Below are 24,833 nucleotides of genomic sequence, written 5' to 3'. Positions count from 1 at the left end.
CAATGTCTAATGTGTATGATTTTTTGGGGAAAAAAGAAATCCTTTATGGTAATGATGCTTTTCAGCTGTTACCTGTGAACAAACTTAAAGCTTAATACAGCAGGAAAGACATTGTAACCTTGGTCTGCTGTAAAGGGAAAACTGAGGTACACCACCTCATGGATTTAATGACTGAACAGTGGGATAATTTCCCCATAACTCTTAAAAGATAGAAGCCATTAAAACCTGGCCTGCCTATAGAACAAAAACACAGGAAAATATAGAGGTAATTCCTCTTGTTTTGCATGCAATCAGCAAGGGTATTTGTAAAAGAAAGGAATATTTTAAGCAATAATGAATGCCATCCCAAAAGGGGTAGAAAAAATGTTATTTTTGTCTTTCAGAAAAAGCTAATATCAGCTACAGGACAACCTAATAAGAAACAAATAAAAGTGGGAATGCTTATCCATCCATGCCTGTTGCTCCAAAGCCCTGTAGTAAAGACATCTCACTAGGATCCTGTATGTGGGATAAAATGAATAATGTGACCAAAGTACTGTATAATGGGCTATGTGTTAATTCTTGGGGGGGGGGGGGGGGGAAGTGTTTTAAAAGAATGGAAGTGTTAGCAACCTTCCAATAGGCGCCTCAGGGAGGAGAGGGGAGCTGCTGCTGGGGGGGGCACCTCAGGATGGGGGCTCGAAGACGGGGGTGGTGCGCAAGGTGGAAGTTTCGCATAGGGCGTAAAACATCCTTCCACCGGCCCTGAGGCAGAGCCAGAGGGTCACTGACCAGCTGATGCTCGGCTGATCCTGGATCCTCACCCCAGCCATGGACAGCTGGATCCTTGGGAGCCAAATGCCCCTGATGTGTGTGGGAAAAAGGAAATGGGTTTGTCACCAGGGCCAGCCCTAGTCAGGGCCCTGAGAGAATTTCCCTGCTGTGAGGAGGAGTCTGTAATGTCCAACAGGGCGTTTGCTCCACTTGGAGCATTACCCACACTGAGAACATCTCAGCAGTCACTTCCCTGCGTTGATTTGCAGATGCCTGATACTCAGGGAACACGAAATGTAGCTTCCCCCGCATTCACGGTCTCTCTGTTTTGCAGTTCACGGATGTGTGAATTCGGATTGAATCTTTTCCTGCAGTCAAGCTACTCCTAGGGTCTCTCACACCTGGGTGGGTTCTCTGATGTTTAATGAGGTGCGATCACTGAATGAAACTTTTCTGACAAGCAAGGCATATATGAAGTTATGACCATGATCTTGTGGGGTGGGGGCATACTGAGATTGCTCAGTTAAGGTAAACTGCAAAGAATGGGGCAGTCAATCCTCAAAATTGGTGGATATTCCAATACTTGGATTCACCAAGCCAGCAACAAGACAGCTTTTACAATACCTTACTGGGCTACACAGGCCAAAGCACAGCTCCCTTGAAGCAACCCAACCTGGCGCTCCCTCCAAGACAGCCCAGTTAAACATGATGGGGATTACTGAAAATCTTGTTCATTTTATAAAAAGTTCTACCAATCCTAAAGGATCATAGAATCATAGAATATCAGGGTTGGAATGCATCTCAAGAGGTCATCTAGCCCAACACCCTGCTCAAAGCAGAACCAAATCCCAACTAAATCATCCCAGCCAGGGCTTTGTCAAGCCGGGCCTTAAAAACCTCCAAGGAAGGAGACTCCACCACCTCCCTAGGTAACGCATTCCAGTGTTTCACCACCCTCCTAGTGAAATAGTTTTTCCTGATATCCAACCTGGACCTCCCCCACTGCAACTTGAGACCATTGCTCCTTGTTCTGTTGTCTGCCACCACTGAGAACAGCCGAGCTCCATCCTCTTTGGAACCCCCCTTCAGGTAGTTGAAGGCTGCTATCAAATCCCCCCTCATTCTTCTCTTCTGGAGACTAAACAATCCCAGTTCCCTCAGCCTCTCCTCATAAGTCATGTGCTCCAGACCCCTAATCATTTTTGTTGCCCTCCGCTGGACTCTTTCCAATTTTTCCACATCCTTCTTGTAGTGTGGAGCCCAAAACTGGACACAGTATTCCAGATGAGGCCTCACCAATGTCGAATAAAGGGGAACGATCACGTTCCTCGATCTGCTGGCAATGCCCCTACTTATACAGCCCAAAATGCCGTTAGCCTTCTTGGCAACAAGGGCACACTGTTGACTCTTATCCAGCTTCTTGTCCACTGTGACCCCTAGGTCCTTTTCTGCAGAAATGCTACCTAGCCATTCGGTCCCTAGTCTGTAGCAGTGCATGGGATTCTTCCGTCCTAAGGGCAGGACTCTGCACTTGTCCTTGTTGAACCTCATCAGGTTTCTTTTAGCCCAATCCTCTAATTTGTCTAGGTCCCTCTGTATCTTATCCCTACCCTCCAGCGTATCTACCACTCCTCCCAATTTGCTGTCGTCTGCCAACTTGTTGAGAGTGCAGTCCACCCCATCCTCCAGATCATTAATGAAGATATTGAACAAAACCGGCCCCAGGACCGACCCTTGGGGCACTCCGCTTGAAATGGGCTGACAACTAGACATGGAGCCGTTGATCAATACCCGTTGAGTCCGACGATCTAGCCAGCTTTCTATCCACCGTATAGTCCATTCATCCAGCCCATACCTCTTTAACTTGCTGGCAAGAATACTGTGGGAGACTGTACCAAAAGCTTTGCTAAAGTCAAGAAATAACACATTCACTGCTTTCCCCTCATCCCCAGACCCAGTTATCTCCTCATAGAAGGCAATTATTTTAATCAGGCATGACTTGCCCTTGGTGAATCAATGCTGACTTTTCTGATCACTGTACTCTCCTCTAAGTGCTTCAGACTTGATTCCTTGTGGACCTGTTCCATGATTTTTCAAGGGATTGAGGTCAGGCTGACTGGCCTGTAGTTCCCCGTATCCTCCTCCTTCCCTTTTTAAAAGATGGGCACTACACTAGCCTTTTTCCAGTCATCCGGGACCTCCCCCTATTGCCATGAGTTTTCAAAGATAATGGCCAAGGGCTGTGCAATCACATCCGCCAACTCCTTTAGTACCTTCGGATGCAGCGCATCTGGCACCATGGACTTGTGCTCGTTCAGTTTTTCTAAATAGTCCCAAACCACTTCTTTCTCCACAGAGGGCTGGTCATCTTCTCCCCATACTGTGCAGCCCAGTGCAGCAGTCTGGGAACTGTCCTTTTTTGTAAAGACAGAAGCAAAAAAATCATTGAGTACATTAGCTTTTTCCACATCCTCTGTCACTAGGTTGCCTCCCTCATTCAGTAAGGGGCCCACACTTTCCTTGAGTTAGTCTTAACATCTCTTGCTAACTGCAACTCCAAGTGTGATTTGGCCTTCCTGATTTCACTCCTGCATGCCTGAGCAATATTTTTATACTCTTTCTTGGTCAATTGTCCAATCTTCCACTTCTTGTAAGCTTCTTTTTTTGCGTTTAAGATCAGCAAGTATTTCACTATTAAGCCAAGTGCCTGCCATATTTACTATTATTTCTACACATCTGGATGTTTTTTTCCTGCAACCTCAATAAGGATTCTTAAAAATACAGCCAGCTCTCCTGGACTCCTTTCCCTGTTATGAAAAGCAACAGAGGGTGCTGTGGCACCTTTAAGTCTAACAGAAGTATTGGAGCATAAGCTTTCGTGGGTGAATGCCCACTTCATCTTGTGTCTGATGAAGTGGGCATTCACCCACGAAAGCTTATGCTCCAATACTTCTGTTAGTCTTAAAGGTGTCACAGGACCCTCTGTTGCTTTTTACAGATTCAGACTAACATGGATACCCCTCTGTTACTTTCCCCCTCATGTTATTCTCCCAGGGGATCCTGCCCATCAGTTCCCTGAGGGAGTCAAAGTCTGCTTTTCTGAAATCCGGGGTCTGTATTCTGCTGCTCTCCTTTCTTCCTTGTGTCAGGATCCTGAACTCGACCATCTCATGGTCACTGCCTCCCAGATTCCCATCCACTTTTGTCTCCCCTTCTAATTCTTCCCGGTTTGTGAGCAGCAGGTCTGGAAGAGCTCTGCCCCTAGTTGGTTCCTCCGGCACTTGCACCAGGAAATTGTCTCCTATGCTTTCCAAAAACTTCCTGGATTGTTTGTAGACCGCTGTATTGTTCTCCCAGCAGATATCAGGGTGATTAAAGTCTCCCATGAGAACCAGGGCCTGCTAGTTGCCGGAAGAAAGCCTCGTCCACCTCATCCCCCTGGACTGGTGGTCTATAGCAGTCTCTGACCACGACATCACCCTTGCTGCTCATACTTCTAAACTTAATCCAGAGACTCTCAGGTTTTTCTCCAGTTTCATACTGGAGCTCTTAGCAGTCATATTCCTCTCTTACATACAATGCAACTCCCCCACCTTTTCTGCCCTGCCTGTCCTTCCTGAACAGTTTATATCCATCCATGACAGTACTCCAGTCATGTGAGTTATCCCACCAAGTCTCTGTTATTCCAATGACATCAGAGTTCCTTGACTGTGCCAGGACTTCCAGTTCTCCCTGCTTGTTTCCCAGGCTTCTTGCATTTGTGTATAGGCACTAAAGATAACGCACTGATTGTCCCGCTTTCTAAGTCTGAGACAGGAGTCCTCCCGTCTTGCACTCTCCTGCTCGTGCTTCCTCCCAGTATCCTATTTCCCCACAAACCTCAGGTCTTTGGTCCCCTTCCCCCGGAGACTCTAGTTTAAAGGCCTCCTCACTAGGTTATCCAGCCTGCTTGCAAAGATGCTCTTCCCTCTCTTCGTTAGGTGGAGCCCATCTCTGCCTAGCACTCTTCCTTCTTGGAACACCATCCCACGGTCAAAGAATTCAAAGGCTTCTCTCCGACACCACCTGCGTAGCCATTCATTGATTTCCACAATTCGGTGGTCCCTACCCAGGCCTTTCTCCTGCACAGGGAGGATGGACAAGAATACCACTTGTGCCTCAAACTCCTTTATCCTTCTTCCCAGAGCCACGCAGTCTGCAGTGATCTGCTCAAGGTCATTCTTGGCAGTATCATTGCTGCCCACGTGGAGAAGCAGGAAGGGGTAGCGATCCGAGGGCTTGATGAGTCTCGGCAGTCTCTACGTCACATCGTGAATCCTAGCTCCTGGCAAGCAGCAGACCTCTCGGTTTTCTCGGTTGGGGCAGCAGATAGATGACTCAGTCCCCCTGAGGAGGGAGTCCCTGACCACCACCACCCTCTTCCTTCTCTTGGGAGCGGTGGTTTTGAAACCCCCATCCCTAGGACAGTGCATCTCATGCCTTCCAATCGGTGGAGCCTCCTTCTGCTCCCTTCCCTCAGATATATCATCTAGTCCACTCTCCGCATTAGTACCTGTGGAGAGAACATGAAAACAGTTGTTCACCTGTATCTCCATTGCTGGTACATGGACGCTTCTCTTTCTTCTTCTGGAGGTCACATGCTGCCAAATTTCTTCACCGTCCCTCTGTCCCCTCTGGGCAGCCTGCTCCAAATCTTCAGAACGTTGTGCCCGTAGAAGCATATCCTGACGTCTGTCCAGGAAATCTTCGTTTTCTCGTATGCAACACACGGTCGATACTTGTTTCTCCAGACCTCGATCCTTCTCTTCCAATATGGAGACCAGCTTGCACTTTCTCACTTCTGTCCTGTGGAAGAAAGACACATGGCACAACTTGTGCAGGTTACAACAACTGAACGCTCACCTTCCATAACTGCTTCCTTCTAAGAGCTTCCTCAGCTCTTGCAGCAACTCACAGAAGCCCGCAAGATGCAAGCCTCAGAGGCCTCTCCCGAGGTGAACTCCCAGGCAAACTCCCTCTGCAAGCCTCCGCTGTTCGCCGCTCAGCTGGTTCGCTGCTGACTGCCTTTTTATAACAGTCAGGCCCACTCAAGGTCCACCTGGAACAAAGCACTCCCAATTCACACTGTTCAAACAAACAAACAAATACTCAAGCACATGGTCAAACTGACAAACTGTCCCCTCAACAGACACTCAGATACTCACCCACACAGCCCCCCAATGCAACACTTAGCAAACCTCCTCTCTGACAGATCCCGCTATTAGCCTCTGCTGTTTGCCGCATTACTCACCAAGTTAATGAATACTTCAGTTCTTACCCAAATATACGTTTACAGCCAATTCTTATTAACTAAACTAAGATTTATTAAAAGAAGAAAAGAGAGTGAGAGTATTGGTTAAAAGATTATACATACAGACATGAATAGAGTGCTTAGATCAGTTTCACTGTAGAGATGGTGCATTAGAATTGTAAAGAGTCCTTTTCAGAATCCTTTCATGAGGTTATAGTCCATGTAAAAATGTTCGATATCAGGGCAGTCCAGATGGGACTGGAGATCTCCGTCTTATGACTCAAACTTCCTCTGAATAAAGCTTAACAAGATCGGAGAGAAAAGGATCAGGTCCCAAGAGTTTTCATACAGATTTTTGCAGCCTCTCATCAGCAGGCAGTCCTTGGGAGAACTATTGTTCACTAGGCTTTTGAAGTAACCTTCTATTTCCTAAACATCACCAGTAATTAACCACATGGATTAACATAAGGTAATTATCCATAAAGAAGTTCATAGACAGTTTACCACAAACTTTAAAGAGACATGCAATGACATTATTACACCCAAGTTTCATCTACATGTTATTATTCCCTTTTGATCTCTGAATTAACAGAATACAGCCCTAGATAGGAACCGTTTCATTCCATTGTTAACCTCAAACAAGATAAAGGCAAATATAGACTACTACAGGTATCAGAGGGGAAACCGTGTTAGTCTGGATCTGTAAAATGTGACAAAGGCCTGGTCTACACTACGACTTTAATTCGGATTTATCAGCGTTAATTCGAATTTACCCTGCAACCGTCCACACAACCACGCCATTTAATTCGAAATAAAGGGCTCATTAAATCGATTTCTGTACTCCACCCCGACGAGCGGAGTAGCGCCAAAATCGATTTTAACATTTCGAATTAGGGATAGTGTGGCCGCAATTCGATGGTATTGGCCTCCGGGAGCTATCCCACAGTGCATCATTGTGACCGCTCTGGACAGTAATCTCAACTCGGATGCACTGGCCAGGTAGACAGGAAAAGCCCCGCGAACATTTGAATTTCCTGTTTGCCCAGAGTGGAGAGCACAGGTGACCACAGATAGCTCATCAGCACAGGTAACCATGCAGGCCAATAATCGAAAAAGAGCACCAGCATGGAGCGTACGGGAGGTACTGGATCTGATCGCTATATGGGGAGAGGATTCAGTGCTAGCAGAACTTCGTTCTAAAAGACGAAATCCCAAAACTTTTGAAAAAATCTCCAAGGGCATGATGGAGAGAGGCCACAATAGGGACTCAGATCAGTGCCGCGTGAAAGTCAAGGAGCTCAGACAAGCCTATCAAAAAACAAAGGAGGCAAACGGTCGCTCTGGGTCAGAGCCGCAGACATGCCGCTTCTACGCCGAGCTGCATGCAATTCTAGGGGGGGGGCCGCCACCACTACCCCACCTGTGACCGTGGATTCCGGGTCGGGGATAGTCTCATCAGCTACACCTGAGGATTCTGCCAATGGGGAAGAGGAGGAGGAGGAGGATGAGCTTGCAGAGAGCACACAGCACTCCGTTCTCCCCAACAGCCAGGATCTTTTTCTCAGCCTGACTGAAGTACCCTCCCAACCCAGTATCCAAGACCATGACCCCATGGAAGGGACCTCAGGTGAGTTTACCTTTTAAAATATAAAACTTGTTTTAAAAGCAAACGATTTTTAATGATTACTTTGCCCTGAGGACTTGGGATGCATTCGCGGTCAGTTCAGCTACTGGAAAAGTCTGTTAACGTGTCTGGGGATGGAGCGGAAATCCTCCAGGGACATCTCCATGAAGCTCTCCTGGAGGTACCCCAAAAGCCTTGCCACAAGGTTTCTGGGCAGTGCATCCTTATTCCGTCCTCTATGGTAGGACACTTGACCACGCCATGCTTGCAGCAAGTAATCTGGTATCATTGCCTGACAAAGCCTGGCAGCGTATGGTCCCGGAGTTTGCTGGCATTCAAGCAACATCCGTTCTTTATCTTGCTGTGTAATCCTCAGGAGAGTGATATCACTCATGGTAACCTGGTTGAAATACGGGAACTTAATTAAGGGGACAGAGGTGGCCGTTCCTACTGGGCTGTTTGCCTGTGGCTGAAAATAAATCCTTCCCTTCAGTTAGCCAAGCGCAGATGGGAAATTGGCCCTGAGCTTTTCGCGTTTGGCTAGCAGGGATCTTCCCTGTTACCAGCCACGCGGTGGGGGGAGGGGTACCGTGATCATCCCAGAGAATTCATGGCGGGAGGGGGCGGCAGGGGGGGTTAGTTTGGTCCCTGCAGGGATCTTCCCTGATACCAGCCACGCAGTGGGGGGAGGGGTACAGCGATCATCCCAGAGAATACATGGTGGGGGGGTGTGGTTAGTTTGTTTTCTGCTGCTGCTGAATGTTAACAGAAAAACTGCAACACTCTACGGGCTTTGCTTGGTATGTGGGAAAGGAGGGCGCAGAAGCCGAAAGACAATGGCTTACCATGACCGCATGCAAGCCGAATTCTGTTGCCCGGACCTGTGATCTCTAGCAGCAAAGCCACAGGCACTCAGTATTAAGAGGCCAAATGCGACCTTGCATAGAAATCACATGTGCTATGTAATGTGAATAGTGTTGGTCACCGTGAAAGAGTATAAGCATTGTTCTGCAAAATGTATCTCTTTAAACAATTCTCTCTTTTTCCCCTCCCTACAGCAGCTGCAAATTCCTCAAGCCTCCCTCCTCCATCCCGAAGGCTATCACAGATAAGGCGTCGTAAAAAGAAGACGCGAGACAAGATGTTTGCAGAAATTATGGAATCCACCCGCAGTGACAGAGCTCATCTGAATGAGTGGAAGGAAATGGTTTCAAAGTATAGGAAAGAAGCGAGTGAACGTGAGGACAGGAGGGACGCTCGAGATGAGAGGTGGCGGCAGGAAGATCAGAGGAGGCAGGATGCAACGCTGGGGCTGCTGCATGAGCAAACAGACATGCTCTGGTGTCTGGTGGAGCTTCAGGAACGGCTGCAGGAAAACAGAGTGCCGCTACAGCCTCTGTACCCCCTCCCCATGTTTCATATCCTCCTCACCCAGACGTGTAAGAACGCGGGGGGGGGGAGGCTCCGTACACCTTCCCATTCCACCCCAGTGGACAGCCCAAGCAAAAGGCTGTCATTTTTTTAACCTTTTTTTAGTGTCCTTTTCCTTCCCACTTATCCTCCTCCCAAATCCAACCCGAGTTCCCTCCCTCTTTTTATAATCTATTAATAAAGAATAAATGATTTTTAAATGATAGTGCCTTTATTTGGTTTGAAAGCAAGCTGGGGGAAGAGGGAGGGTGGGTTCCTTACAGAAAATGAGTCAATAAAGGGGGCGGGTTTTCATGAAGGAGAAACAAACAGATATTTCACACTGTAGCCTGGCCAGTCATGAAACTGGTTTTCAAAGCTTCTCTGATGCACAGCGCTTCCTGGTCTGCTCTTCTAATCGCCCTGGTGTCTGGCTGCGCGCAATCAGAACCCACCCCGCCATAAAGGCCTCCCCCTTACTTTCACAGAGATTGTGGAGCACGCAGCAAGCAGAAATAACTATGGGGAGATTTCTTTGGCTGAGGTCAGAGCGAGTCAATAATGAACGCCAGCGACCTTTTAAACGGCCAAATGCACATTCTACCACCATTCTGCACTTGCTCAGCCTGCACTTGAACAGCTCCTGACTCCTGTCCAGGCTGCCTGTGTATGGCTTCATGAGCCATGGCATTAAGGGGTAGGTTGGGTCCCCAAGAATAACTACTGGCATTTCAACATCCCCAACGGTTATTTTCTGGTCCGGAAAGTAAGTCCCTTGCTGCAGCCCTTTAAACAGAGTAGTGTTCCTGAAGACGCGAGCATCATGAACCCTTCCCGCCCAGCCCGCGTTGATGTTGGTGAAACGTCCCTTGTGATCCACAAGTGCTTGCAGCACCATTGAAAAGTACCCCTTGCGGTTTATGTACTGGGTACCCTGGTGCTCCGGTGCAAAGATAGGGATATGGGTTCCATCTATCGCCCCACCACAGTTAGGGAATCCCATTGCAGCAAAGCCATCCACTATGGCCTGCACATTTCCCAGAGTCACTACCTTTCGTAGCAGCACCTGAGTGATTGCTTTGGCTACTTGCATCACAGCAGCCCCCACAGTAGATTTGCCCACTCCAAATTGATTCCCGACTGACCGGTAGCTGTCTGGCGTTGCAAGCTTCCACAGGGCTATCGCCATGCGCTTCTCAACTGTGAGGGCTGCTCTCATCTTGGTATTCTGGCGTATCAGGGCAGGGGACAGCAAGTCACAAAGTTCCATGAAAGTGCCCTTACGCATGCGAAAGTTCCGCAGCCACTGGGAATCATCCCACACCTGCAACACTATGCGGTCCCACCAGTCTGTGCTTGTTTCCCTTGCCCAGAATCGGCGCTCCATGGATAGAACCTGCCCCATTAACAACATGATCTCCAAAGCACCGGGGCCCGTGGTTTCACAGAATTCAGTGTCCGTGTCCATGTCCATGTCCTCATCATGCTTGTCGCTGCGCTGCCGCCGCCGCTGCCTCCTCGCCTCGTTTTTCTGGTCCTGGCTCAGCATAAACTCCACGAGAACGCGTGAGGTGTTTACAATGTTCATGACTGCTGTCTTGAGCTGAGCGGGCTCCATGCTTGCCGTGGTATGTTGTCTGCAGTGTTCACCCAGAAAAAAAGGCGCGAAATGGTTGTCTGCTGTCTGTTGCTTTCATGCAGGGAGGGAGGGAGGTGAGGCTGTACCCAGAACCACCTGCGACGATGTTTTTTGTCCCATCAGGCACTGGGATCTCAACCCAGAATTCCAATGGGCGCGGGAGACTGCGGGAACTATGGGATAGCTATGGGATAGCTACCCACAGTGCAACGCTCCAGAAATCAAAGCTAGCCACGGTACTTGGACGCACACCGCTGAATTTATGTGCTTAGTGTGGCTGCATACATTCGACTTTATACAATCTGTTTCCCAAATTCGAATTATATGGACTATTCCCGTAGTGTAGACATACCCAAAGAGTCCTGAGGAACCTTAAAGACTAACAGAAGTATTGGAGAATGATTTCAACAGTTTCCACCCCACCATCAACCTCAGCATGGACCAATCTACAAGGAAGATCCACTTCCTAGACACCACGGTACAAATAAGTGACAGTCATGTTAACACCACTGCACCCCACCGACCTCTATGCCTACCTTCATGCCTCCAGCTTCCATCCCTGACACACCACATGATCCATCGTCTACAGCCAAGCGCTGAGCTATAACCGCATTTGCTCCAACCCCTCAGACACAGACCAACTCCTACAAGATATTCACCAAGCATTCCCAAAACTAGGATACCCGCACGAGGAAATAAAGAAACAAATCAACAGAGCCAGACGTGTACCAAGAAGCCTCCTGCTGCAGGACAAGCCCAAGAAAGAAACCAACAGAACTCCACTGGCCATCACCTACAGTCCTCATCTAAAACCTCTCCAACGCATCATCATCTACAACTCATCCTGGACAAAGATCCATCACTTTCACAGGCCTTAGGAGACAGGCCAGTCCTCGCCCACAAAACAAACCGCCAACCTTAAGCATATTCTCACCAGCAACCACACAACGCACCATGGTAACTCTAACTCAGGAACCAATCAATGCAACAAACCTCAATGCCAACTCTCCCCATATTTTTATACCAGCGATACCATCACAGGACCTAACCAGATCAGCCACAACATCACTGGTTCATTCACTTGTACGTTCACCAATGTAGCATACACCATCGTGTGCCAGCAATGCCCCCCTGCTATGTACATCGGCCAAACTGGACAATCCCTACGTAAAAGAATAAATGGACACAAGTCAGATATTAGGAATGGCAATATACAAAAACATATAGGAGAACACATCAACCTCCCTGGACACACAATAGCAAATTTAAAGGGGATCGTGCAGGAAAAAAACTTCAGGACCAAACGCCAAAGAGAAACTGCTGAACTTCAGTTCATTTCCAAATTTGACATAATGAGCTCAGGATTAAACAAAGACTGTGAATGGCTAGGCAACTACAAAAGCAGTTTCTCCTCCCTTGGTGTTCACACCTCAACTGCTAGAAGATGGCCTCATCCTCCCTGATTGAACAAACTCGTTATCGCTAGGCAGATTCTTGCCTGCATATTTATACCTGCCCCTAGAAATTTCCACCACATGCGTCTGACAAAGTGGTTATTCACCCACAAAAGCTTATGCTCCAATACTTCTGTTAGTCTATAAGGTGCCACAGGACTCTTTGTTGCTTTTTATAGACTACTACAGTTACCATCTTCTTCCAGGTCTTTCAAATAAGTTTACATTTCAAAGCTCAAACTTATCTAACATGGACACACTTTTTTAACATGTCTCTAAAGGTTGAACTGTTTCTATTACATGCAAGTTGCTTAACCCTTTCTCTCCCAGTGTCACAGAAGTTTAGCTCCTGTGTGGATTGCTTGATGTTTAATAAGGTGTGACCTCTGTATGAAACCTTTCCCACAGTCCAAGCACTTGTGGGGTCTCTCTCCTGTGTGGATTGCCTGATGTTTAACAAGGTGTGACCTCCGTATGAAATTTTTTCCACAGGCTAAGCACTTATGGGGTCTCTCTCCTGTGTGGATTGCCTGATGTTTAACAAGGTCTGACCTCCATATGAATTTTTTTCCACAGTTCAAACACTTCTGTGGTCTCTCTCCTGTGTGGATTGCTTGATGTTTGAGAAGGTTTGACCTCTGTATGAAACTTTTCCCACAGTCCAAGCACTTGTGGGGTCTCTCTCCTGTGTGGATTGCTTTATGTTTAATAAGGTGTGCACTCTGTATGAAACTTTTCCCACAGTCCAAGCACTTGTGGGGTCTCTCTCCTGTGTGGATTGCCTGATGTTTAACAAGGTCTGACCTCCATATGAATTTTTTTCCACAGTTCAAACACTTCTGTGGTCTCTCTCCTCTGTGGAATGCCTGATGTTTAAGAAGGTCTGACCTCCATATGAAACTTTTCCCACAGTCCAAGCACTTGTGGGGTCTCTCTCCTGTGTGGATTGCTTTATGTTTAATAAGGTGTGAACTCTGTATGAAACTTTTCCCACAGTCCAAGCACTTGTGGGGTCTCTCTCCTGTGTGGATTACTTTATGTTTAATAAGGTGTGACCTCTGTATGAAACTTTTTGCACAGTCCAAGCACTTATGTGGTTTCTCTCCTGTGTGGATTGCCTGATGTTTAGTGAGGTCTGACCTCTGTATGAAACTTTTCCCACAGTCCAAGCACTTATGTGGTCTCTCTCCTGTGTGGATTGCCTGATGTCTAATAAGGTCTGACCTCTGTATGAAACTTTTCCCACAGTCCAAGCACTTGTGCGATCTCTCTCCTGTGTGGATTGCCTGATGCTTAACAAGGTCTGACCTCCGTAGGAATTTTTTCTCACAGTTCAAACACTTATGGGGTCTCTCTCCTGTGTGGATTGCTTGATGTTTAACAAGGTTTGACCTCTGTATGAAACTTTTTCCACAGTCCAAGCACTTGTGGGATCTCTCTCCTGTGTGTATTTCCTGATGTCTAATAAGGTGTGACCTCTGTATGAAACTTTTCCCACAGTCCAAGCACTTGTGGGGTCTCTCTCCTGTGTGGATTGCCTGATGTTTAGAAAGGGATGATCTGTTCCTGAAACATTTCCCACAGTCTAAGCACTTATGTGGTCTCTCTCCTGTGTGGATTGCCTGATGTTTAACAAGGTGTGACCTTCGTATGAAATTTCTTCCACAGTTCAAACACTTATGGGGTCTCTCTCCTGTGTGGATTGCTTGATGTTTAACAAGGTATGACCTCCGTATGAAACTTTTCCCACAGTCCAGGCACTTGTGGGGTCTCTCTCCTGTGTGCATTCCTTTATGTTCAATAAGATTTGACCTCTGTATGAAACTTTTCCCACAGTCCAAGCACTTATGTGGTCTCTCTCCTGTGTGGATGGCCTGATGTTTAGTAAGGTCTGACCTCTGTATGAAACTTTTCCCACAGTCCAAGCACTTATGTGGTCTCTCTCCTGTGTGGATTGCCTGATGTTTAACAAGGTGTGACCTCTGTATGAAACTTTTTCCACAATCCAAGCACTTATGGGGTCTCTCCCCTGTCTGGATTCTCTGATGTGTAATTAATTCTGATTTCCAATTCAAACAGTTTCCACATTCGAGGCATTGATAGGGTTTCTCTCCCATGTGGCTTTTCCCATGGTTATTAAGATCTGAGCAGTTATTGAAGCTTTCCCCATGGGCCAAGTATTGAAGGGGTTTCCCTCCAGTATGGATTGTCTGATGTGTCACAAGCAGTGATCTGAAAATGAACCCTTTTCCACATTCGAGGCACTGATAGGGTTTCTCTTCCTTAGGATTTGTCTGCTGGGCTGTGGGATCCTTGTCTCCTCCCCTACATATAATAGATTCATCCACTTTCTTCCTTGGGTGGTTTTTCATTCGCCTCTCTGACTTGTGCCAATTTCCCCAGGCTTCTCCCTCTTCCAAGCACTGGGATAAACTCCCTTCAGCACTTCCCACAACGGTCCCCTGTGGTTCCACTTGCCCAGGAACTTCCTCATGTTGATTCCCATTCTTCTTCTCATCCACTGTCTCATCACCTGTTGGGAGATAGAGACAATACAGACAGGAGTCATTGTGCTGGGGAGAAAGAGGAATAGCACCAAGGGAAAACCCAATATGCTAACATTGTGAAGACTGAGCAACTGGATTTTGCCTCCAGATCCCACCCAAACACTCCCAGGGATGGAAAGTTGGGAAGGAAACTCCTGCAGCTAACAGGATGGTTGGGAAGCCGTGAATGGTATCTGTTGACTACAGCCCTGGTTGAGGTGAGGAAGAACTAAGGGCTCTTACTCACAGCATATTTTTGGGATTCTCAGCTTTTTCCTTCATTCACCAGATGGTTTCTGTTTCAGTCCTCACCTGTGCGATTGCCTCTCAGGATCTCTCTTTCCTCACAGACCTGGAGATCCGGGACCCACAGTTCTTCCCCTCGTTCCAGGTGGGAGATCAGTTCAGGTTTGGGAATGGGAAATCCTGAACAGGGAGTGAAAAGAGACAAGGTCGGGGCACATGGAGGATTGGAAGATTCTCTGTCACAAAGGGCATTCTGTGAGTGGTACCTCTCCCCATGATCTGCTGGGGGAACATGGAATCCAACAGCACGGGAACATGATCACTGAGGCCTCTTGGGAGAAGCAGACGTCTGGGGAGGTGGGGGGAATTTTTACGCCCTCACAAGGAGTTCCCAGGATCTATGTGCTGTTGGGCCTTGCTGACGCGCACACAGCTCTGGAGTTAGACCATTTCCTATTTCTAAATCTGCAGAGCCCAGAGTCTTCCCCAGGGCTGGAGCTATTCCCAAGAAGGGAAATGAAGAGGGATTTTGTGCGTCAGTAAGAAACAATACAGACAGCACAATGAATGACTTCTGCCCCCCGAATGCTGGAGGGGTAGGCATGGTTTCGCATGTCCATTAGGTTTTGATACCCGTGTCCCAATGAAAGTCCCTCTCACGTGGCAGCTGCACATTCTGGAACCCATTCCCCTCCAATCTAACTGACCAGGGAAAAACCTGACCAGAGTCAGAAATGAAGACCTCACGGCTTCTAATAACCGAGGGGACAGGAATCCCTTACCCAGCGAGGTCACCATCTCATAGTTCTCCTGCATGACGTCCCTGTAGAGGGCTCTCTGACTGGGGTCCAGCAGAGCTCCCTGACCCTGGGTAAAATACACAGCCACCTCCTCGAAGGTCACCGGCAACTGAAACAACAAGAGACCCCCACTCAGCCCCTGCTGCCCCAGCCACAATCCCACTAGTCACAGGAGAGGAAGAAAGAAAAAAAACTTCTTGTAAGCTCTGGGAGGACCAGAGTAGCAGAATCCCACCCCCTCCCTGCTCAGAGCGCCAGGAGTGTTCATGAGGCGGGGAGAAGGTGAGACTTCCTAGTCCCCCCCGCAGCAGATGGAGGAGGGCAGGGTCTTCTCATTTACCAATTACCACACACTTGCCAGCCACAGGCTGATATGGGAAGCAGAGCACTGAGCCAGGGACAGGGACAGGAATCCCAAAAGCTTCCCTTCATATTTCACAGCAGCCTCTGGCAGTGGGTTCAGGCTCCAGCACTGGGAGTATGGAAAATGTTCCCAGCACTGCCCAGGAGGGTTATGACCTCTTTGACAAATGGTGGTATGCCCTCTCCTACTCAGTAAATCAGCAGGTTTATCACACCCTGTCTCCTCCCTGCCTCTCCCTCCCGCCGTCCAGCAGCTCCCTGAAAATCCGCTACCTGAGCTGACTCCATCACGGCCATTTCCCTTCCCTGTCCAATGGAAGATGGGACGATCTTGAGTGAAATCTGGATGGGATTCCTCAGCCTGTCGGGGGCGATTGGGAAGGTTTCAAAAGGGGCTTGAGTGCATGTTACAGCCTGATTCCCCCAGGTTCTCGTCCTGCAGAGAGATGCTCTGGACTCTTCCACACTGGAAAGAAACCCAGTTAGTTCATTAACACCCAGGCCTGGGCCCTCCCAGCAGAACTAAACCCCAAGGGGCACTTTTAAACTCTTCCCATAAGAGAGTCTCTGAGCACAATGCTGGAAAAAGAGCAGAACCAAATGAGCCACCTTGGGGGATTCCCCCTGACATTGTCGTGTCACCCCTCTAACTCTCCCCTTCCCCCCCAAGTAGTGTGGTGTTCAGCCAAGTCAGGAACTGGCTTTTCCTCTCTCAGCTCTTCCCCTTGTTCCCAGGGGGATGCAGGGAATGGATCTGGGCAGTTCTGGGATCTGGGAACCACCCTCTCCCTTTTGTTGTTCCAGTTTTCCCCTTCCAGTCTCTCCTCTGTCCCTTTTTATCCTTTTCCCTTAGGAGAACCGGCGACTGCACCATTGTCCTGGGCCTTTGCTCTCATGCCAGCAGATCAAGGAATTTGATCGTTCCCCTTTATTAGACGTTGGTGAGGCCTCATCTGGAATACTGTGTCCAGTTTTTGGTCCCAGACAAGAAGGATGTGGAAAAATTGGAAAGAGTCCAGCGAAGGGCAACAAAAATGATTACGGGCCTGGAGCACATGACTTATGAGGAGAGGCTGAGGGAAATGGGATTGTTTATTCTCCTGAAGAGAAGAATGAGGGGGGATTTGATAACTGCTTTCAACTACCTGAGGGGGGGTTCCAAAGAGGATGGAGCTCAGCTGTTCTCAGTGGTGGCAGATGACAGAACAAGGAGCAATGATCTCAAGTTGCAGTGGGGGAGGTCTAGGTTGGATATTAGGAAAAACTTTTTCTCTAGGAGGGTGGTGAAACACTGGAATGCGTTACCTAAGGAGGTGGTGCAGTCTCCTTCTTTGGAGTTTTTTAAGGCCCAGCTTGACAAAGCCCTGGCTGGGATGATTTAGTTAGGAATTAGTCCTGCTTTGAGCAGGGGGTTAGACTAGATGATCTCCTGAGATCCCTTCCAACCCTCATATTCTTTGATTCTATGATTAGGCAGCTCAGTCACTGCCACTGCTAACAGGGGTTTGAACCTGGCTGTGTCCATGGGGGCAGCAGCTCTGGGACTCGCAGACACACAGGGAGCCCCCTCCCCTTGTAGGCCAAATTCACCAGCCAGTCCCTGAAAGGGGCCCTTTGTGCTGAGTCACTTTCCTGCCCAGTCCCAGCCCTTTACCCCCAGGTCTCTCCATCACCTGCAGGCTGCGGCTCGGGGGCTGGTGTGTGCAGAACCCGGGCCTGCACCAGGGGCTGGTTCCAGCCACCACAGCAAGTCCCCACCTGGGCTGGGCACTGAGGGGATTTAACAAAGGTCTCTCCTCTGCTGGGTAAGAAGCAGCTTCTAGGTTTGGGCTCCCAGACCAAAATGCAGGAGGCAGCAGCTTCGGACCCAGGGAGCTCAACTCCAGAGCTCTAATATCCTGAGAAGAGACACACACCCACTTCCTCTTCTCCCTTAGCAATAACCAGAGCCCTTTGGTGGCAACACCCGATTAACTAGCTGCCCTGGACTCTACCCCCAGCCCCCAGGGACAGCCAGTGTTAGCTAACCAGGGCACAGTATGCAGCCTGTTTGACTCATCAAGGACCCCGCCCCTCCAGCCTAGGGTGACCAGATGTCCCGGTTTTATAGGGACAGTCCTGATTTTTGGGTATTTTTCTTATATAGGCGCCTATTACCCCCACTCCCTGTCCCGATTTTTCACATTTGCTGTCTGCTCACCCTACTCCAGCCTCTGCTTGAACCAAGTCAGAAGAAAGACTTATAAGAAAACAATGAAAGGGTCATGGGAGACACACTTAACCCCTCCAGACAAGGGTGACAGGATTAAGGCAACTCCCCTAGCCTCATTTACAGAGAAGATGGGACAGGGCGGCACCTCCATTAGCATACAGACTGGAGAACAGAGATTCCAAGGCAAGAACTGCACTGAACTCTGGGACCAGAAAAACAAGGAAGCAATGCATCATGGGGGAGTCTCTGCTCCAGATGTTAATGAATCCACGCCTGCAAATTCTCAATTACTGAGAGACAATTTAGGCTCATTGATATATTTGCTTTTGACAAACAACTCTCTGTATAACTTTTCATGAGTGACTTACCCAAGTATTCGGATTCTAATATCTAAACTGTATTGTTAAATGTATTCCCCTAAATTTGAGTTATTGCTAATTATGTACTTCATTATCTTTGACTTTTAAAATGAACTTTGTATTTGTGGATAATCTGAGCACTAAACCCAGATGTACACACACTCTTTTCTTAACCTGTGTGTTATGTCATTTTTTTTACAATAGCTTTAATAAATCCTTTTTTGGTATCCAAAATATTGATGCTGCCTAATTGCATTGTGAGCTCCCTGGAAGGAACACCACCCATAACCAGGAATGGTCAGTTCCTATTGTCTAGCTTGAACAAAACAACTTTGGTATATGCCCTTGAGCCATCAGTTTACACAAAAACAAATCTAGTGATCTCCCTTGAACCATTGTTGTTTCCCTACAAAACCCCCTACCCACGCTCAAGTAAGTGCTCTGATGCCTGGATCCAAAATCTGCATCAGTTCCATTGGGACTTCATCTTCTCCTGACTGATCGTGCTGGGGGCTCTGCCTGTCTCCAGCACTCCAGACCCTCAGCTACCACCATCACCTGGGAGCCCCGATCGATTAAAGCATCATGGAGTGGTGAGAACCCAGCTCTGTCTCTCTCTCGGTATAGCCTTCTGACCCTGACTTGTGTCATCAGTTACAGTTTTCTAAACCTGACTTTTATAATCAAAATTAAGTTAGATTTAATATTATAACTGTTTTGTTTGGCTCCCGTATGGTTATTACCTGGCAATAAATAACTTCCATGGTTAAGCTGGTTGCTTCGCTCTCCCTCTCCCCACCCGCCCCGTCACTGCCCGTGGGTGTTTGTGGCTACCCCAGTTGTGCTGCAGCAATGCTCCTTCTCATACATAAACTAAAGATCCCTGCAGCACCCAAAAATCCTGTGGGGTTTGCTCATCAAGTGGGTTACTACCAGAACGACTGTAACGTGAAAGTGGAGACAGGGACGTGCTGAACCTGGGGCACGAGGGTGGGAACTTGGAGGTGCTGCTCAACACAGCCTGCTGAGTCCAGGGATATAAAAGGGGTCAGCTTGGGAGTGCTGATTAACCCGGTCCTGTGTGTGTGTGCATGCGCGCATCTGATTCTGGGGCTGGAAGAACCCAGCCCTGGGGAACCTATGTCCTGCAGGATAGCTCCATTGGGAGGGGACTTGTAGCAGAGAGAAGTAGAGCACTCTATGAGAACACAGGTGACACAAGCAGTACATTGATAGAATTACAGAATCCCCCCCCCCCCCCCCCGAAAAGTAACCCTAATAAATGAGTGTACACCAAAGTAACGGGCAAAACTGGTAACGGCAGGCAGAGGCTGATCCCATTGGCCCATCTACACTTACCCCCTGCCATACCCAGCAAAAACAACAAGGAGTCTGGTGGCACCTTAAAGACTAACAGATTTATTTGGGAATAAGCTTTCGTGAGTAAAAACCTCACTTCTTTGGATGCATAAATAAATCTGTTAGTCTTTAAGGTGCCACCACACTCCTTGTTGTTTTTGTATATACAGACTAACATGGCTACCCCCTGATACTTCATACCCAGCAGTGACTCTGGTTTGTCACCAGCGTGGCTGAGATCTGAATCCTGCATGTAAATCAGACCAGGGCCCTGGGCAGCCTGGGTGCCTGTGGATATTTGCCTTGTAGCTTCTGATCCCTGAGGGGTTAGTCCCCTGCTCACCCCCAAAGCTCATTTCACCAGTTCCAGGAAAAATGTTCAGTGCCTCATGCTCTCCTACCCCATGGGGCAGAGGGGCTACCATTGCTTGTATCTCTTACCATCCCAGTGACCAGTTACTGCATCGAGTGCAATTCCCTTCCTGATGCCGTGAATGAGGGATTCCACTGATTGCTCCTGTAAGGATAAGGCCTTTTCCTGTAGCCATATTGTGAGGCCTATGGCCTTTGTCTGCAGCCATATTAGGAGAGCAGGAGCCCTGAGCTAAGAAGCAGGAAGTCACATGATCACATTCCTTCTAAATTGCATTAAATCAATGCAGTATCAGGCTGTTAAAAAGGAGACCCTGTCCTAATAGCCCCCACTATCACCAGATAAAGAAACAGATCTTAAAATGGTTAAAGAAAACTGAGTTTGGTAGCATTCCAAACCACTTATCAATAGTTGTGGTTGGGAAATCCTCATTTCTTTATTAAAAAGAAGAACAGGAGTACTTGTGGCACCTTAGAGACTAACACATTTATTAGAGCATAAGCATATATGCATCCGAAGAAGTGGGCTGTAGTCCACGAAAGCTTATGCTCTAATAAATTTGTTAGTCTCTAAGGTGCCACAAGTACTCCTGTTCTTCTTTTTGCGGATACAGACTAACACGGCTGCTACTCTGAAACCTGTCATTTCTTTATTGTTTTGTCTCTATCGTCCCCACTTCCCTCTTGTTTGTCTGTATGATCTCTGTCTGGTTCTTTGATTGTTTTTGTCTGTTACATAATTGATTTTGGTAGGTGTAAACTAATTAAGGGAGTGGGGTATGGTTCGATGGAGAATTTTGTTACAATGTTAGGATTGGTTAGTAAAATTTTAGTAAAATGATTGGTTAAGGTACAGCTAAGTGCAAAATGGCATCGAATGTTACAGGATTGTACGGCCATTCTAGATATATGGATCCTTTGGAAAGGGAAGCTGTGAAAGCATGAAGCTAGTATGCCTCAAAGGGCCAGACACAACAAGGTAATAAAAGAAAAACAAAATTTATTTATGTATTTAAATCAGTCAGCACTGAACTCAAATTACAATAGTGCAATAGAAACAGGAACTGTTAACAGTATCACCCTGAGATGTGATTGTCAAGCTACTAGCAACTGTTAATATTTCCCATGATTATTTGCTATTAAGAATATGAATTCCATGGCACAATGATGTCCCTCTGCACAATGTTAATGAAGTTTAGGATGAAGAGCTCTGAGTAATAGAAATAATATTTTTAAAAGGAACTTTAATTTAAAGGCGTGAAACTGCACAGACTGGATTCCAAGAGGAGTCAAACGCAGGGGACCAGGCATCCTGGCTAAGACACATTTATGAAGCGCTGAATGGCTTTACAAACATAGAAACTGTGAACTGGATTATTTTAAACACTAAAAGTAAGTACCTGTGACAATGATTTTTTTTGTGGGGGGGGGGGCTGTAAATATTTCCCTGGATCAAGTCTCCATTAACAACTCAAAGAACAGGAGTACTTGTGGCACCTTAGAGAGTAACAAATTTATTAGAGCATAAGTCCACGAAAGCTTATGCTCTAATAAATTTGTTAGTCTCTAAGGTGCCACAAGTCCTCCTGTTCCTTTTGCGGATACAGACTAACACGGCTGCTGTTCTGAAACCTGTCATTAGCAGCTCAGTAGCATCTTATACAGGAGAGGGGCCCTGTCCAGGCTCTGCGATGCACTGGGCCTTTAAGGACACGGCTCTGGGAAATGGGAGCTGAGATCCTGGGAAGGGGGCAGGAAAAGCCCCTCTGCCCCACCCCCCTTATTTTTGCAACCACTGCAGCTGGCTCACCCCATCTGGGGGTGTTTTACCCCCCGCACCCCGGCTCCCCCCCCTCAGCCCCCACATGCCTCTGTCCCAGCCCAGCACGGCCCGGCCGGGCTCCCCCGCCCCGCACACACCGGGAGCTGGCGGCAGTTTTCCCGGGCCCCGGGCAGGGAATCGCAGCCAGCTCCGCTGGGAGCAGCCCGGGGGTGACGGGGCCGGTGTCTCTTACCTTCCCTGCGAGCGGGGTGAACCGACACACACAGCTCTCGCTCCCAATGCCCTACTTGGGTGTACTGAGCATGCGCACCGAACTGAGCATGCCCAGTACCCTTCGCTGTAGCCACTGCCCTCTCTCTGCCCTTACTTCTGCCTAGGATTTGCTGCCTCCTCTTTGGAGGGGTTTAAAAGGATTAAGGGGGCAAAGCGCAGCGGGGGTGGGGCTGTCAGGGTCTGAGCAGGGGGCAGAAATTTACTGGCCGGGGGGCTCAAGCTACTGTAGCGAGCGGCAGAAGAGGGGCTGAAGGGGAAAACTCGGGGGTGGGAGCCGGGGTTAAGCCCGGGGGGGGGGGAGACGCTGCCAGACCCCGTGCAGGGACAAAACCCCCATTTAGGGAGGGGGAGGGGGGAACAGTGACCCCCTGGGATGAGGCACCCACTGTGCTCGCTAATCTAGGGGTGTGGGGGGGGGGCAGAAGCTGTTTTCTTTCTGCTCACAGGAGGCTGCATGTCAGCCCCAGAGCAGAGGGCGGGTTCCTGGGACTGGGGTGTTAAAGGCACAGGCCTCTAATTCCTAGCCTGTCAAAGCTTAATCACCGCAGCTCCTCTCTATCCTATACAAGTGTTGCAGGGCCAGGGCCAGGGCTGCCCGGGGCGGGGGCAAGTGGGGCAGTTTTCCACGGGGGCCCCACGAGTATGTCAAAGGCTGCCCCCGCCTCTTGTCATCCCCCAAGCCCCTGTGCTACCCCCCTGCCCAGCACCCCTCTGACTCCCTATGCCCAGTGCCACACCACCCAGAGACCCCCACAAACCCCCATGCCCAGTGCCCTCCCACAGACCACTCCCCCACCCACTCAGAATCCCCCCACAGATCCTCTCACTGCCCAGGCCCCCTAGCTGGAGACCCCCCACAGCCCTCCCACAACTGCACAGTGCCCTGTACCTCCCCGCCCAGAGCCCCCCCACAGATTCCCTCACTGCCCAGTGCCCCCCAATGCCACAACTGCACAGTGCCCCGCACAGAGCCCCCACACTTCCCAGCACCCCAACACACACTGATCTCCCCCACTACACAGCCCCTCGAACACACACAGTTCTCCCCAACCCCCACTGCACAGCACCACCCCCCAGACCCACTAGAGACCTACTCTCCCACACCCTAACCCCCAGCCACAATAGCAGGTGTGACGGCACGTATAGAAACCCTCCTGTTTTGCAACTGGGTGCGGTTTCCGTCACTACACCCGACCCGACCCACCAGTGAAGCGACCCCACTAGGCTAGGAGCCAGAGCGGGACCTGCCTGCTGGATGCTTCCTGGGAGCCGCTCCAGGTAAGCACTGCTGGGCTCACCTGGCCCCCTGGCAGGTCCCTCTAGGGGGGACTCCCCTCAGACCCACTGCCCTCAGCCCCCACCCGAACCCGGTTCCCTCAGCCTACCACGCAGTGACTTCCCTGTGCCCCCCACCCTCAATCCACTGCCCTCAGCCCCCACCCTGACCCTGTTCCCTCTGCCTCCCCCACAATCCCTCCCCTCCCCTGATCATCTCACCCGACACACTGCCCTCAGCCCCCACCCTGACTCTGTTCCCTCAGCCTCCCCTGCAGTGTCCTCTCTGTGCCCCCCACCCTCAATCCACTGCCTTTAGCCCCCACCCTGACCCTGTTCCCTCTGCCTTCCCCACAGCCCCTCCCCTCCCCCCCGATCATCTCACCCAACTCACTGCCCTCAGCCCCCACCCTGACTCTGTTCCCTCAGCCTCCCCAGCAGTGTCCCCCTTGTGCCCTCCACCCTCAATCCACTGCCCTCAGTCCCTGCCCCTGTTCCAACAGCCTCCCCCACAGTCCTTCCCCTCCCCTCCCTCCGATCATCTCACCCTGCATGGATGTGGAAATCTGTCCCGGATTCCAGGCTGTCCGATTCCAGGCTGTCGTTAGCCCCTGAGGCAAAAGATCAACAGAGGTTTCCAAAGGGAAGTTTGCAGCCTTTGCTCAGACCCAAACATTTTCACTTAAAAAAATAAATAAATAAATACCTAAACCCATCCTGACACCCATCTGCTCTGTCCAGATTTGCTGTTATCCCTGTTGAGGCCAAAGTGGTTTGAAAAATTAAAAATCCTTGACACCATTGTGTTGCCTTCTACTGTGTTGCTCCTTAATCTGATGACCTGCCGATAATGAATAAAGATGAATGCCCTGGGAGCAATGTGTCAGGCAGACAGTTTGTCAAGTAGGAATGTGAATGCTGAAGCCCTCACAAAATGCAGAGGCTTTTCTTAACCTGAGAACTGAAAAAGATCCAGGTACCCTGCCTGGGTTTGAAAGTGACAAGAGCCTAGCGACTGACCAGAGGAGCATCAGGTTTGAAGTGACGAGGAGGGTCTGTGTCATGAAGTCTGCGT

The 24,833-nt window shown here is 49.0% G+C and overlaps 2 protein-coding genes across 2 annotated transcripts; one reads left to right on the top strand and one right to left on the bottom strand.

Moving 5' to 3' along the window:
* The first annotated feature begins 6,108 nt into the window (after window positions 1-6,108).
* LOC128847385 (uncharacterized) lies at window positions 6,109-11,394 on the top strand. Its single transcript, XM_054046776.1, has 3 exons — window positions 6,109-7,670; window positions 8,726-9,048; window positions 11,347-11,394. Exons 1-3 carry the CDS (start codon window positions 7,403-7,405, stop codon window positions 11,392-11,394), a joined length of 639 nt encoding a protein of 212 aa, XP_053902751.1. The 5' UTR covers window positions 6,109-7,402.
* Window positions 9,288-24,526, bottom strand: LOC128847500 (zinc finger protein 420-like). Its single transcript, XM_054046967.1, has 6 exons — window positions 24,465-24,526; window positions 24,306-24,369; window positions 16,399-16,591; window positions 15,745-15,871; window positions 15,029-15,142; window positions 9,288-14,703 (listed from the first exon to the last, which is right to left on the bottom strand). Exons 1-6 carry the CDS (start codon window positions 24,484-24,486, stop codon window positions 12,503-12,505), a joined length of 2,721 nt encoding a protein of 906 aa, XP_053902942.1. The 5' UTR covers window positions 24,487-24,526; the 3' UTR covers window positions 9,288-12,502.
* Between the last annotated feature and the right edge of the window lie 307 nt (window positions 24,527-24,833).

This window comes from Malaclemys terrapin, chromosome 13 (genome assembly GCF_027887155.1).
Source record: "Malaclemys terrapin pileata isolate rMalTer1 chromosome 13, rMalTer1.hap1, whole genome shotgun sequence".
NCBI lineage: Eukaryota > Metazoa > Chordata > Testudines > Emydidae > Malaclemys > Malaclemys terrapin.
Note: the sequence above shows the minus strand (reverse complement) of the source record. Positions and strands in the feature narration are given on the sequence as shown.

What these genes read in the sequence shown, in the direction of transcription:
- LOC128847385 (XM_054046776.1), top strand. Translation starts at nt 7,403, where the DNA reads ATGCCGCTTCTACGCCGAGCTGCATGCAATTCTAGGGGGGGGGCCGCC. An exon ending in CCCCATGGAAGGGACCTCAG is followed by an intron (nt 7,671 to 8,725) that starts GTGAGTTTACCT and finishes CCCTCCCTACAG; the next exon opens with CAGCTGCAAATTCCTCAAGC. An exon ending in AACGGCTGCAGGAAAACAGA is followed by an intron (nt 9,049 to 11,346) that starts GTGCCGCTACAG and finishes CCAACCCCTCAG; the next exon opens with ACACAGACCAACTCCTACAA.
- LOC128847500 (XM_054046967.1), bottom strand. Translation starts at nt 24,486, where the DNA reads ATGGGTGTCAGGATGGGTTTAG. An exon ending in TGAGATGGTGACCTCGCTGG is followed by an intron (nt 15,143 to 15,744) that starts GTAAGGGATTCC and finishes CTCCCTGTTCAG; the next exon opens with GATTTCCCATTCCCAAACCT. An exon ending in CCTGAGAGGCAATCGCACAG is followed by an intron (nt 14,704 to 15,028) that starts GTGAGGACTGAA and finishes ATCTCCCAACAG; the next exon opens with GTGATGAGACAGTGGATGAG.